Source organism: Centruroides vittatus, unplaced genomic scaffold, assembly GCF_030686945.1.
Source record: "Centruroides vittatus isolate TY-2023 unplaced genomic scaffold, ASM3068694v2 contig_962, whole genome shotgun sequence".
In the NCBI taxonomy this organism is placed as follows: domain Eukaryota; kingdom Metazoa; phylum Arthropoda; class Arachnida; order Scorpiones; family Buthidae; genus Centruroides; species Centruroides vittatus.
Genome location: NW_027122638.1, coordinates 1,126,200 through 1,142,652, shown reverse-complemented (window position 1 = coordinate 1,142,652; position 16,453 = coordinate 1,126,200). Strand labels below are relative to the sequence as shown.

The window sequence follows — 16,453 nt, the reverse complement described above, 5'->3', positions numbered from 1 at the left end:
AGCTAAAAGTAATCTCTATATTCATATAGAATATTCCTTTAATTATTATTATAAATTCTAATTATGTAAGATAATTATAAAAAAAATAGGAAGACTAATTAAAGTAGAATCTTAATGAATTTGCTGGATTTTCTAAAAGTATTAACAACGAGAAGAACATTAATAAAAATATTTTCTATTCTCTTTACTTGATTGCATTTGTCACGTAGCCGAATCAATAATCATTTGACAAGTTTGACTGGATAATTGACTAGTGTTAAGGGTTAAAACTATCGACTAATCAATTAATGGATATATAATGGAGATGTAGAAATTACCTTTATTAGAAATCCATCTAATTGTGATATTAGTTCTTAACACGAAATTGCGAAGAATTTTTGTTATATCTTACAGTCAAACCTCTGAACAATGGCCACTAACAGTAACATATAAAAATATAAGTCCATTGTTCGGAGGTGGCCGTTGTTGGAAGGTTGTTTTATATACCTTTAAAAGGCGGCATTTTGTTTCCGCAAAAATGGCCGCCGTTTATAAGTGGTGGAGGTTCGACTGTAATTCCGATCTTTTAATTGTTAACTATGTAGAAAACATAATAAAATGTGGAATTAAAAAATTTGTATGCCTCATATTTCTTTTCCGTCTAATTATAAATGATAATTATTTCTAATTTATGCAAAAATTATTAACTTAAATACTTAGACTAAATGCCAACTGCCCAATACCTCCGTGTATTAAAGGCAATAGGAATTTAAAGTAACCATTTGTTTATCGGAAATCCAACAATTATATTTAATGAGTGAAATTTGCTTTTTATAAAACAATAAATGCACGTAAAAAGATTTACTTAATTAAGATAAAATCCTTTCGTAAAAAAGGATCGAATCGAACTCCATTACCCCATTAAAACTGAAGTATTGATCAAGTGAAGTATTGTCTAAATCGATTTGGAAAATATAGTACCATCGCATCATTTATTTTATAACAATAAATTAGGATTATTGTTCGATAGCTCTCGTGTTAAGATACTTTTATTCGCAATTATAACATCCAACAATTATTATTATCCATGTGTGACGTATGCATGCAGCTTGCGTATGACATGCAAGGACCCTTAAACAATAATAAGTTACTAGTGATCTTGGGCTATTGCGTTTTTACGTAAGACTGTGATACTGATGACCCAAACTCGGAAATTTCTGGCTACACCTCTTCCCATGAAAATGTCCTATGAAAATCATTCAGAATTTAAGAGAAATTTTTTTTAGGCTAATAAACCCAAACCTACTAGGATACTAGGATAGTGGAGATAAAATAGTTCTCTATGAAGAGTAAAGGTAAAAGGCTGTTAGCATTATGATTAATAGAATGGGACATTTCGAGAAGCATACACTACTTATTGTATGCCAATGGGATATCCCCAAAGCTAAGAAAATGCTAACGAGATCCAGTGTAAGCAATCTAGAACTTGGTTTCACGAATATTGTATTGTTGAACAGGAAAAAGGGCAGTTTGTCTGTGGAAAATGCACGCAAATTGTTACTTATTTCACGTTTTAATAAATGCTTCTTACAAGTATTGCAGTGCAGATTTTAACGACAACATTAACTCTACCTATTTCATTTCCCGACAGTGGATCACACCCCAAAGCAAATTTAAACGTAAATAACTTTACTAAGATTGACAATGGGATAAAGTCGAAGTGGCCCATTTAACACCAGCCACAGCATCAATTTAATAATAAATAAATAAACCGAAAATATATTTGTTTATAAGTAAATTTAAAATTCATGTAAATAATAATATACCACGCAACAATAAAACGAGTGAGGTGAAAATTTATTCCATAGTTAATAGCATCCATTAATATATTATCTACAATAAAAATCATTGGATAGAAGGTCTACATATCACCAATCGGGATTGCTCGTAAACCATATTTATCTTCATCAAACCAAGTTCCTAGACAAGATAAGTTCTCGGTAATTTTTTGATGTCCGAACTGATAACAATGTAATAAATATTAGATCGTTTCTCTTGAATTATGATCATATAATGGGTAATATCTGCAGTTATTATCGAGAATAATACTTTATGTAATTCATTCCCCTTCATCAATCTCATCGCATGTCTGCATTGCATAACTTGTATCACGAATTTATAGAGAATGACTAAGAATTTTACTTTATTCTCCAGCAAGAAAATAGAGATAAATCGGTGATTTTCAATTCGTAGAATGTACCCTTTACTGAATTTTATGTATTTATTTATATTTAAATTCTTTAAATAAATTTAAAAATGGAATATTCCTCCAATCTGGAAGATAATAAAGCACCTCTTCTCATAGAGTAAAGGTGTAGCCACATTTAATTTTTTTCATTTTTAATAAATGGCCACGTACTGTACTTCGTAAACACAAGTGGCCATACTAATTTCATAATTATTTAAATGCCGGGCTGCGAGTTTTAATCATAATTTTAATTTATTTAATTTAAAATATATGCTCTCCATTTCAAATTAGTAGTGTCTTGCACCTGTACATCACACTTTTTCGTTAGCAATGAAGTCGTGCCAGTTACCTAACTTCTTTCGGGGGAAATTTTTAAATTGAAATCACGTGACTTCCGGTCTAGATCGGAATTCGTATATAGTTAATCGGGTCTTCTACCCCTAAACTTTCTATATCCGGTCTCGAGTTTCATCTATCTAACACTTCGCGAGATTAAGGAAGGACAAACAGGCATACGGACGAGAATGGGATTGCTGAGAAATAAATAAATTTTGATGTCGCATGTTAAAAACACGTACAAAATATTCATTTAAAATACAAATAGAACACTTTCCCTTTATTTTTAATTTTAAATTTTCTATAAAATATATAAATTTTGGGCTGAAAGCTTATACTTTAACTTAACTCAGCAGCCCAGATATTAATGATAATTACGAAATATTAGATTAAATTAAGATAAAGTAAGCGATTTTATTGGCTAGAATACATTTTATTACAGTTTAAAAAAATGTAAACATTTAGCAATTTATTTATTTAAAATATACTTTCAAGCATATTTTATTGCCGTGAAAAAATACAAAGATGAGAAGATGCAAGCTTAAATAATCATCAATTTTATCAAATTTGACAAATAAAAAACTATTTTTACGGATTATTTTGACGTGTAAATAAAGGAGAAGACACCAAAACAGCGCATAAATAAAATTAAATTTATTTTATTACATATATATTTTCAAGAACAAGAAATGAAAAAACAGAAAATAAATAATAATTCATATTGTCTCAAGGATTAAAGGTAATCTCTTCTTAACAAAAAATTATTACTTAAGACGGACGTACTGTATGTCTGGTCGTTTTTTCCCCTAAACAAACTACTATTTTTTATTTTTTATTTTATTAATATTTTATATACTTTAAACGACACGTAGAGACAGAAAATAGGTAACAGCCAATGATAATTTATATCTGAAAAATAAAGAGCACGTAACAGAATTAAATAATAATAAGAATTTATATTAAAATATATATATTTTTATATTATTAAAAATTTATATTCTTTACCTGATAATTTTTATATTCATTATCTTCAATGGATCTACGTCTTCTGACGTTAGAAATGTCTAAATTTAATGCGGATGATCTCGGTGATAACTGTAAATAAATCAAAGTATTAATTTATTTGTATTTTTTTTAATAAATAAATTTATTTAATAATTCAATAATTTAGAAAGTTTGTTTTTTTAATCACAAAAACAAATTAAAGTAACGAGTTGCGTAACATTCTCGGCAAAAAAAATGTTAAAATTGTGCGTGGCGCCATCTGTTAGACGATTTTATTTTAAAAGCTTTTTTATAGTGGGTAAATTTTTAGTGTAGGGACGGGTTTTATAAAAAATTGTAAATGCTAATAACCAGTAAAATCTTCATTAAGTCGGAACCCACACGAGATACGACACGCGACTCCTTCTAGCTCTCCACCCCGTCAACCTTTGACCACGAAAATTTAGCACCATCAATGGTCCTAATACGCAAACATCCCTGCAAAATTTCAGAAAATTTGGACAAAAGGCACAGGGGTTATTAAGCCTCAAATTGGGTGAAAAAATCCTTCCCTCGCACGCTAACATCTTTACATGAAAAACCCCTTCAACATTTTTGCATTTTTCGACGTTTGAAAGTCCACCGAGTCCAAAAAAAAAATGTAAAAATCTTGGGGTGGTAGGTCATTTTTCGACCGGTGGCCACACTTATAACGGAGGGATATAAAATCTTTCTTCTATTTTCATATTTTCTTCACGGTAAGAAGGGTTCAACACGCTGGAAATACCCCACTCTCACGAAAATTTCCAATTTCTCAAAAGTTTTAATTAACCAAAGAGAATTTACAATTAAGTAAGGATTAATTACAATTGAAACTTCTTACTTCATTAAGCACCATGGCTCGAAGTAAAGGTGATTCGGAGAGCCTCTGACGAATGAATTGCCATATTTTTCCTTCGTTTATTTTTTCGTTTAATTCCAAAATGGCATTCGACGTAGGTAAAGAAGGAAGAGAATTGTAGGAATTTTCTGTACGCTTACGTCCACATCCAGTAAAAGCATTGCAAAATGGCCGCTTGAACATTCTGCTCTTCTCTTCTGGTAGCTCCTTCAGAAAGATTATAGAAATTTCTATAAAAATTTCTCTTGTAAATTAATTAAATGAAAATTTTGCAAATAATTATAACCTTTTATACTTAATTTAATTTAACCATGATATTAAATTGATAAAGCAAACAATTTCTATCCATAAGAATTGTTTGTTTGAACGTTCCCTGCTTGATAAAAGTCAACAAATTTTATTGAAAAATGAAAAGAAAAATTAATCGAATTATCTTCTATGGAACAAACATTCTTGACTTCTTATCAATCTCAAATTTATAAAAATATAATTAAGTTAAATATCATTAAAATATATAAATTATAATCTAGTTTTAATTAAGTTTAAGGCTGTATTTTAATGTTATACTCACAGTTTTCTCGATAGTCCGTGTTATTACAGATGAAACTGCCAATAAGAGGATAACGGAGATCAAACGAAACATTCTTTCGATACGTAAATAAACTAAAATAAATAAATAAATAACTTTTATATAGATTTTTCCAATTGAATTTATATTCTTAGCTATAAAAATCCACATATTTTCCACGCAAAATTTCATTTTTAGTCGAACAAATCCGACAACAAAGGACATCACATTAAGAAACGAGATATGACACATAACTCCCTCTATCTCCCCACCCCTTGACCTTTAACCTTCAAAATTTAACAGCATCAATTCAGTGGAGTAGCGAACATAACTGGAGCCCGGGGCACGACACTTGGTCCCCCCGTTATTGGTCGGGTTATTGGTGCCCCCTCCCCCTCCAGAAACACATATAGTTTGTCTTGGAGACCATTTGGGCGCCCCTCTGCATGATACACCCCCTTGCACCCCCTCGCTACGCCACTGCATCAATTTCACTAATACACAAACCTCCCTGCAAAATTTTAGGAATTTTCGACAGAAGTCACACGAGTTAAGCTTCAAAGTAAACGAAAAAGTCGTACTTCCATACAGAAGCACCTACACACACAGGAAAAAACCCCAAATTCTTCGCATTTTTATAGACGTTTAAAGTCCAAAAACGTAAAGATCTTAGGGAAGGAAGTCATTTTTTGACCGATCCCCATACTATCCCTGTGTTATGTACTGTACTGTACAACAGAGGGAAAGTTTGGCGATCGAGCCGAGAGAGTAATAAAAATATATTTAATAACGCTGTTACTAACAGAAAAATTTATAAATTTCTTCATCGAATATAATAAAAATATTCCCTAAGAGAACAGAGTAAATTCCTCAGAAGGACAATAGAAACAAATCATCTAAATTCGCATGTTGCAGTGATGCTGTGTGACCAATATAAGTAGGTTTTCGTGTTTATCTGCCCGGATGGACGTTTTGATAACCCCTTTTATTTCTTACCAAACAGTTTACTTCAAGTCGACTATAAAAAGAATCACTTATTATTAATAAAAAAATATAAATTCTTTTATTAATGATAAACTAACTTCATTGTTAAACTTATTATTAATTAATGCTTAAAATGGAAACAAAAACACACAACCTTAAGCACCCTTACCTCTTCAATCAATTATTCTTGGAAAAATTCCCATTTTTTTCCTCAAAAATTTAATTATTTCTCTTATTTTATTCCATTTTATTCTTAATTATTATTATTTTTAAACTTTTTAATGCAGTTTTATTCATAAAATATTCATTTTTTAAATACTAAACACGGAACGTATTTTCATATAAATTTCTTTTTCTTGTGTATTTTACTCTTCTGTTCGATAGTAAATGGACATTTAAAGGAAATATAACAATAAAATATAAAAGATACATTTTAAAACTACCTTCGATCGATAACAAAGATAAAACTTTTATATACAAAGTGTACTGTTACACGTTAAACGTTTATTTATTGTATAAATATTACATATTTAAAGTTTAAAAATATATATTTTTTCGCTGTTAAATAAAGCGTTTAAACTTTTTTCCAATTTTTTCTATAATTACTAATCATTTTAAGCGTTATTTTATATAAAAATACAGCTTAAAATATTTGATTTACTTATTTTAATTTAGGAAGAATTCAAATAAAATACGAATTAAAAAAGAAATCAATTAAGCAAAAAAATCCGGTGAGTTGCGTAACTTTCTCGGAAAAAACTTAAAATTACTCGTGGCTCCGTCTGTTATGGGATTTTATTTAAAATTTTTTATGTTATTAATTATTATAAAATTGCAAAAACTTAATTTTAAGGGTAGAGATAGATTTTATAAAAAATTGTGAACGAGTAAAATCTTCATTAACTCTGGCCCCACTCCAGATTTGACACGTGATCCTCTCTAGCTCTTCACCCCGTTGACCTTTAAGCACCAAAATTTAACAGCATCAATTCCCCTAATATACACACCTCACTGCAAATTTTCAGAAATTTTTGGCAAAAGGAACAGGAGTTATTAAGCTTTAGATTGGATATCCCCACATATACATACAGAAAAAAAAACCCGAATTTTTTCACATTCATGGACGTTTCAAGTTCCTTCGAGTCCGAAAATGTAAAAATCTTGGGGGGGGGGGTAATTTTAATCCGTCACCCCTTCCTCACTGTTATATAAAAGTAAATATGAATAAATTACTTAATATACCGAATAATTTATTAATTTTAAACGAACAATTTCACTTTAAAATAATTTTATTCGAGGAAATATAATTTTAAATAAATTAAACATTAATTCTCGATATAATTTACTAATATTTTTTTATTATTTAATTAAGAATAATGAAGAAAAAATTCCAATTTAAGGTCTTAAATCGGTAGAAAGGAAAAAATATCCGAGAATATTCGAAGAATGTTATTTTATAAGCGTGAAAAATTAATTTATTCTCCGAGGTTACTTATTTAATCTTTTAATAAATAGAAAATAAGAAAATAGATTAAACAAAATAGGAAAACTCTTCCGGAATTCAAAGAGTAATGTCCGGAATGATAGGAAGTTGATAATCTTCAACGTATAACAAGCAGATATTGACTTGATTAGAAATCGGCACTCGATGATAATCCCTATTAATCATTTAATAAAAGATTAACTGAATGACTAAATAATGATCCCTAATGAGAATATCATTGTTATAAAATCTCTCGGGTATGGAAGATAGAATTTCCTGAAAGTTTAACTAAAATTCAACTCGATTATACTGACGTCAATTTGATTTTTTCTTGTCGAACTGCACTACATCGGCGCATTTTTATATATAAAACTTTATACAATAACGCATAAAAAAGCTGGAAACATTGTTAATAAAATGTCCTGCAATTCATTATTCGTTTAATCCCTAAATCCTTAACAGTTGCTACCATTACAAGTCTTCAGATTGGTTCGGGAGATATTAAAAGGATAGGCCGTATAACCCGAAAAAATAATCCGATTTCCCTGAAAATTTTCAGAAATGTTTCTCCTTAATACGCATAGCTAAATGCAAAATTTCAGAAATTTTCGGCAATCGGCACGGGGGTTATTAAGCTTCAAATTGGATGCCATCCATAAACACTAACATCCGTACATAGAGGAAAAAAATTCCAAGTTCTTTGTATTTTAAGCGAAAATGTTATGAGGAAAGTGGAAGATAATTTGGCCATTTTGAAAAATTTCTCGACAGTTTAGACGGATTTTAACGTGTAATTACCCAGAAAACATGAAAAAAGTCAATGCAAAAGGGAAAGGAAAGAGGAAAAAATTCTGAATTTAGGAAGTAAACTAACTTATAAAAAAGAAAATTATCTCTTTAGAAATTATTCAAATATTCACGGGTAAGCTCAGGAAATTTGCATATTTTAAAATAACAAAATTTTTCACTCACAAAATGATAAATATTTACTAAACAGTGCATTAAAGTTAATCAAATCAAATAAAAAAGGAAGTAGAATAAAAGTCGAAATCCAATGAAATTTAACAAAGAAAAACGAGTAAAATTTTAATTTTTAAAATGGAAATTGGATAATCTTTTAATAATTTATTTTACATACAAATATTTAAAAACGATATTCGTTCTAAGAAAAACAAAGTTTTGCTCGTTAAAAAAAATAGAAAAATATCATTAAAATTGTTATATTATGGATTATTTTTATTTGTTTTAACGTCTAAAAAGTAAAATCGTTTGTTTTCTTTTAATCAAGTTATTATTTTTCCAATATAACTTTCGTCTTACCAACGATCTCCAAAGTGATTCGCATCATTTAACTCCCTTTTCCACCCCTAAAATACACGATAAACTAAAAGAAAAATAAGTTATTCTTATAATAATATACCTGTAAAATATTTTAAAATATGGAATATAATATAAATAAAGAAGAAATTTTAATAAAATTTCCCAATTTCTACGGGGGAGCATTGTCCATGTTCATCCGAATTATCCCTTATTTCCCTGGGTACACATAAGTCGAAGTCTTATGTCAACATCTTCCTTAGAGGTCCATTTAGTTTAGTCGTTTAATTTTGTGAAATTCTTGGGATCAATACGACCCGATTTTCAGTTGATCGATACATTTCTGATCGAATTTTTGATCAGTTAAAGTATCTACTGATAAAGATATTCTAAAGTAAATAATGAGATTTATTTATAATTTTATCAGTTTATATTATTACAACGAAAGAAAAGGAAATTATCGTAAAAAAATGTAAGTAAAAACACGAACCGGGATAATTTTAATTTATTTAATTTTAAATATACGCTCTCCACCTCAAATAGTGTCTTGCCCCTGTAAATCATACTTTTCCTGATAACAAGAGTGTTATGCCGGTCATCTGGGTAACTCTGTTTCATCTATCTAACACCGTTTTCGAGATTTACGACAAACAGACAGACGGACCACAGTGGAAATTTATAGGTCTACAAATTTTTAAAATTGCAGCCCAATAAAATAATATATGTAAAAATAATATAAAATTTCACTATACGGATCTGAAAAATCATCTAACCATCTAAAAATCTTGACTATAACTTATAAAAACTTATAATTTCGATAGAAAATATCACTAAAAACATAGAATATTATTTTAATTATATAAAAATATAAGAGATTTTGAAGTATTTCTACCATAAAATGGCATATAAATTTAATTAATGATTTTTTTAAAGCTTGCTTCTTTAAGTCTACTTAAAACTTGCTGATTATTAAAGTATTAATTATATTATAAACTATAAAAAATTAATTTTTTTAAAAGTTTATAGATAAAACTTTTAGAATTTTATATTTAAAACTTATTTTTTTAATTATTAAATACAAGAATTATCGAATTTTATTGAAAGTATGAGCCGAGAATTTAAGTTTATCAGTTAAGTTCTTCAAATATTTCTGCAAGTAACTGGAAATTTATAAGTTATATTTCAGATTTTTTAACATTTATATTGAATTTAGTCGAACATTTATCTTAAACGTTACAATTTTATTTTTAATAATATAACAAATACAAGAGGAAAGGAAAAATATTAAACTTCAAAAACTTATGATCGATAGAAATTCGTTTAATTAAATATTAAAAATACGTTTACACGTAATTAATTCTATTATTAATTATGTAATCAATTATTTATAATTATATTTTAAAAGTTTTATTATATTTTTTATGAAAAATAAAATAATTTCGTCTTGATTTTCTTAGTTAGAGAAGCTCATTTTAGAAAACGCTTCTCTAAGATTGTTTTTCAGTACTTTGCTGTAAATTTTGTAAAATTTTCTAAATTTTCAACGTAAATTATATATACATAAAAAGAAATCATAAAATTAAATAATGTACTCACGATTCAGCATCAGTTAATATATAAAGTATATAATATAAATTAGCGCAAAAAATTATATAAATTGAAACATTCAGTAAAGTTTCAAGAAATTTTACAGAATTTAATTCATATTAAAATATTTTATTAAAAATAATAAATAAAATAAAGCTAAAAGTATAAAGCAACTAAAAAACAAAAAAAAAAAAAAATAAAAAATAATAATAATGTTCGGAAGAAAGAAATGTTGATTTAATGGGTTCTTGAAAATCTTAGGATAACAAATCCTTTCTTCAAACTCAATTATGGGGCTTAATCTATTTTCCAATTAAGAGGATAAAACAGTTTATAAGTTTGTGGTATAACTTCTATAACATATAATGATATTTAAGACTTTATATATACAATGATTTTAGTGGGAAAAAACTATTAAATTTTATAAATAAAAAGTTAATTTTTAAATTCTATTAAAATAGAATTTAATAATTAAAATTTCGTTTTTCCACCTTAAAATTTCTTTTCTTCTTTAAAATTTCCTTTATTCCCATCTTAAAATTTCGTTTTCTTCGATTTTTTGCTACTTTAAAACAGGTGTTTAGAGCTTATAAATCGCAGAAAAGAGTATTTTTTTAAGCAAGATATTTTAATTATTTTATAATAAATTATTATTATTTTTTTCTCCAAGAAAAAAAAAGGAAATATCGTTTTTCTCCCAAACAAAATAGGCAATTGTTTTTAAAAACAATAGAACTTACTTTTTTGGATGTAGAACAGACCTGAAAGATTGATCGGATCAGATAGAACTTCCGTTGTAATTCGGTTGCGTTCGATGCCGCTTTTATATATCCACCTGTCGATGATGTCACGTGATAAAAGCAACCCCCAATTCGCTTAGAATCCTGGGAAAAATTGATGCAAAATAAGTTTGATGGTTGTTTTCTCCCATTTACTTTCTCCAATTAAACTAAATTTGTACAGTAGCAATTTAAAAGAAATCATTATTGTTATAACAATGAAGTCGATTATATTTAATTACAAAGAGCAATATTGACAATGATGTTATTTAGGAAATTCTATACTTTGGGTAAAGGTGAACTGATTTACTTATATTTAATTATAATTATAATTTTCTAAACCGATTCAACAGATCTTCCGATTAAAGTTCATTTTTAATTATTTTTAATTATTATTAAATAAAATTTTAAAATAGATTATTCTAAACTATGTATTAGAATTTAAAAAATATATATTCTTTTACGTAATTTGAAAGTAGTTTATTGTTAAAATTTATAACTCGGTTTAAACAGAAAATTATGAAAGTATACTACACGAGTGCTTAATTTTTTAAATTATAAATTAAATTTAATACGTCACAGTTATAATTTTTTCTATGACTTCACATATAACTTTGTATTATATAACTGTAAATAACTATATAATTGTATAGGGAAACGTATATTATACGTTATTTATAGGTTTTTTTTAACGTCTCTTGTACAGGAATTTCAAATAAAATTTGCCAAAATATTCCTAGAATTAATAGAATATTACACAATTTTCTTTTATTAGTTTAAGTAATTACAGCAATAAATAAAACAGTAAAAATAGCGGGTAAAACGTTTTCATCAGATGCAAAATTAAGATTCATGTTTTCCTAGATTAATGGTTCGCCATTTCTCATACAACTAAACATAAACGTCACACTAAAATAGCTCAATGGCGCAGTCATTAATACAAGGATCATGTTGAGAACCAAAGAACTTTGCTCGTGCTTACATATACGGTTTTAATGCTAATAAAAGGTAAAGAGTTTGCTAATGAAACCAATAATTTGGCAATTATACAATATTTACAGCAGAAATTTTGTTTATAGAAGACTTTTACAGCTTGTTAGTTACTCGTTACATCATTGGAAAATTACATCAACGATCCACCAATTCGAAAGTAAAATGAAATATTTTAGAAATTTAAATTTCTTGTTTAAATTTATTAATAAATTTATCAATGATAAGTCTTTTTTTTTATTATTAAAGAAATACGAAATTTTACTACGTAGTAGTAAATGTTCTACGAACCGAAAGTTATTTGTAACGCCTCACTAATTCCTTTTATATCGAGTCTTTCATGTGTCATATCATTGTTTAAAATGTATAAAATATATTGCAATTCTACAAATCGACGGGTGTTATCATTAATACTATTCGTTCGAACGGAGTATTAATGGTTGAGCTTAACCCCTATATGACATCTGCTTCTCATAACGACCGAGCGTTAAGGTAAAGCACGCTTCGCAGGGGAAAACGAATATTTCTATTGTAACTACACTGCAATTTTTTTTTTTAAATTTTAAATTCAGATATATTTTCTGAATTTAGTAAACAGATGTAACTTTAAATATATTTTTTAAAGCTAATAAAGTAAAAATTTATTTATTTTTATAGCAAAAAAGTTATATTTTAATGAAATTATTAAGTAGTTTTCTGATTTATTTAACTGGAAACGAAGTGATTTTTAAAGTGAATTTTAATTTGTTTTAAATCTGAAAATTTATTGTTAAGCCAAAAATAATAGAATTTTAATTTAATATATTTCAAATAGAACTTCTCTTTGTAAATAAGAAAATCGTTAGAATGTAGCAAATAAAATATTGACTGTTTCTCCTTGATTTTATAGGTTATTTCTTGATCTTATTTTCGATATTTATATTTAAAATATATATATATATATAATATAATATAATGAGGCAAACGAATATAATACTACGCATTAATATACAAAAATAGCAGTTAACAATTTAAAATTATCATATAAATAAAATTTAGATTATTTTTGTAATTTAAAGTAAAAATTCATATAAATTCAGGTGAAATTTTTGTTACAATAAGTGAATTTTTTATTTATAATTTACGCATCAAAGTTAAAAATATAAAAATTGAAAGTAAAGAGTAATAATTTACGATTTATTTGCCTTTTTAAATTGATTTTTATTAAAATTTTTATCTTTAGGAAAATAAAAATAATTTACTTTTACTTTTTTCTCCTTCTATTTCTATGCTACGAGGCACATTTCATGAGAAATAAATTCGCAATTTTATTGAAAAATTGAACTTTTTTTATATACATTTTGAACAGAAATATACGAAAGATCCTTCAGGAAAATAAACATAGAACATTTTTTTTTTAAATTAAAATTTTAATTTAATAAATTAATTATAACATTATAGAAAAATTTATTTTAGGATAAATCGAAAATAATTTAATAGAAAAAAAAATATATATATATATATATTTAATAAATTCCAAGAATATATTAAAATTATTCTATACTTAAACAGTAATTTTTCCTCATCAATAGAATGACATAAAATCAATTATATTTTTAATTAAAAATTTTAGATAAATAATGATCGAAAGTAAAATTATTAATGATTTGTTACTTATAATGAAATTTTTGATACTTTAAAGAAGATTTTTATAAATCTTAACATCATAAATAGACCCCATACAACTAATTTAAAATTTCATTTTTATAAATTATCGAATTTTTAGCCTGTAAAATAATTTAAATACCCTCTTTTTTTTAAAAAAAAAAGAAAATTGCCTGATAGGATAATTACATTATAAATAATATTTTTGATCATCATTAAATATAATTTAATTGAGTTGGAAGAGGATTTTTTTTCTCCTCCTCCTGTTCTCGAATGGCGACAGGCAAACATTGTCAAATGAAAGACTAGAAAGATGAGGGATGTTGATAAATAATGAAAAACAATTATGTTTATTCTTTGCCCTTATATCCCAAGTATAAGGCCTCTAATGTTATTGCACTTTATCAGTATTAAATATGAGGAAAAATATAAGGATTTAAGATCTAAATTTAATTAACTTACGTCTCCTACATCAATAACAAATCATCAATTAATTCATTAATTTTAAGCGAAAGTTTATTAATTTTAATTAGAAAAAAAAAAAAAAAATAGAAAATATTAAAAATAAAGATGATAATCGGTATTTAGAATTTATTTTCATAAATTTGTTTACGAAAAAAATAAACAAGTAAGAAAATAAATTGTCCTAATCTAAAGAGAACAAAGTTCCGACTAAAGGCAATTAAAATTAATAATCACAATTTTATTTCCAAAGATTTGTAGTTAATTAAGTTGATTTGTTATTCAGATTTCTCTTAATTATTTTCTATTAATCATAATTTTCTTACATAATTAACTTGGTAATTTTTATTCAAATATTTATCCCAAAAATCACAAACTTGTAATTAATTATTAAATAACTTAACTTTGGTTGGAATATTTAAAATTCCTGATAAAAATCAACAATTTATATATAAATGTTTTTGTCTGTATTTAATTTTTCCAGATATAAATGAATTAAAATAGAAAATGGAAAAATAATTATAGAAAACTGAAAGAATTCTCCAGAGTATCATTAAATTTTCCATTGTTTAAAATTAGAAAAGAGAATCTTCAAAGAAAGTTCGATAACCAAGCTTAATAAATCTTAAATTATTTATAAATAACTTGTATAAATTAATAAATATAATATATAAATCTACTAGTTTTTCGTTTATTAATTTAAAAAATAAAATTAATCAATCGTTAGTAAATGGATAGAAGAACACGTGACATATTTCCTGATCTTCTAAACTTCTACTGATGCTACTCACTACAGAACAGTTTCATAATTTTAGATTTAATTTCTAAATATATATATTTTTCAATTAAACAAGATGCTGCAAAAACTGATGAGGATGAAGATTAAGTATTTTTATAACAGAATTATTCTTGGAACGTAGATAAAATTAGATTAGAGCATGCACTTGTTCAAAAAAATATCCTCTTCATCTTGATTTTCCATTTAAGTTTTATTAAATTATACATTATTAATTTTATATAAAATACTGTAATTAAATTTTATTTATATTAATTTGTCAATAACATATTTTTGTTGTATTTTTATGTGTTTTCTTATGTATAAAATATGAGATTTCTGAAACGTTCCGTGTCTTAATTACGTTTTTATCTATAAATTAATGTGCTATAAAAATAATTAAAACAATTTTTAAATTTTAATTTTAATTAAACTTAACTATAATTAACAGTAAAGGTTTAAATACAAGCATTGAAATTTAAACCCACCCAGAAATTATGATTAAATGCCTCGTTTTTCTAAAAAAAATTAAATCCTTTAATTAAATTGTAATTATCTAATAGAAAATTATACCCTAATTTATTTTTTAACCTTATATAAATTTCTTATTTATTACATAAAATATATTGATTTATAAAGCATGAGTTAGATAGATTTTCACGTAGTTTTTCACATAAACTTATACTTTCGTGTGGAATTTGACCATCAATTTTTTTCATATTGAATGATCTTCGCATCGAATTATCAATAAATTTTAAAACAATAATGTTAAATAAAATTAATTAAAATTTAATTAAGAAAATAAAGTAATAAAATAATACATTCACGTAAAAATTAAGTGTTTATATATATTATATTTTGATTATAAATAGAAGTTTCACTATTTAATGATCTACAATTCAAATTGCAGATCTATATATTCCTACTATGTCCGTCCGTTTGTCTGTTGTCTATCCGTGTCCATCGTTAATTTCTAGAACTGAGCTAAATAAATGTAAAATTTGTTTTTTAATCATTTGTTTACATAACATTTTAAATTATTAAAAAATAAATTTTTAAATGATTAAAATTTGATTCCGAGTAAGTAAATAATATAAAGCTCTATAAAATTTACTACCGTTTAATTGATGAATTTAAACATTTAATTAATTCTCCTGTATTAAAATATTATCTTCCAGTTAATAATTTAGTATAAAATTTAATACTTTCGCAGCGATATTTAATTAAATAATTTAATGTTGTTTGGCCTTATGTGTGTACATAAACGAAACTAAGTTTATAAAATGGGCATTATTGAAATCAAAGACTAGGTAAGTACAATATTAGTTTCTTTATTAAACACTGTCAAAAGAATAAGGCAGTCATCATGGTCAATATCCATCTCTAGGGGTGGATCAATAAGATATTTTGGGGGTC

General features: G+C 25.9%; 1 protein-coding gene across 2 annotated transcripts; it reads right to left on the bottom strand.

The window, feature by feature from the left end:
- Positions 1-3,226: 3,226 nt before the first annotated feature.
- On the bottom strand, positions 3,227-15,993 carry LOC136985359 (cardioactive peptide-like). Of its 2 annotated transcripts, XM_067282629.1 has the most exons (7): positions 15,934-15,993; positions 15,526-15,555; positions 11,128-11,271; positions 5,020-5,111; positions 4,431-4,655; positions 3,569-3,658; positions 3,227-3,472 (listed from the first exon to the last, which is right to left on the bottom strand). In XM_067282629.1, exons 4-7 carry the CDS (start codon positions 5,089-5,091, stop codon positions 3,467-3,469), a joined length of 393 nt encoding a protein of 130 aa, XP_067138730.1. In that variant the 5' UTR covers positions 5,092-5,111; positions 11,128-11,271; positions 15,526-15,555; positions 15,934-15,993; the 3' UTR covers positions 3,227-3,466. The 2 variants fall into 2 exon arrangements, with proteins under 2 accessions (XP_067138730.1, XP_067138731.1); XM_067282630.1 differs by lacking the exons at positions 15,526-15,555; positions 15,934-15,993 and having other exon boundaries at positions 11,128-11,314.
- Between the last annotated feature and the right edge of the window lie 460 nt (positions 15,994-16,453).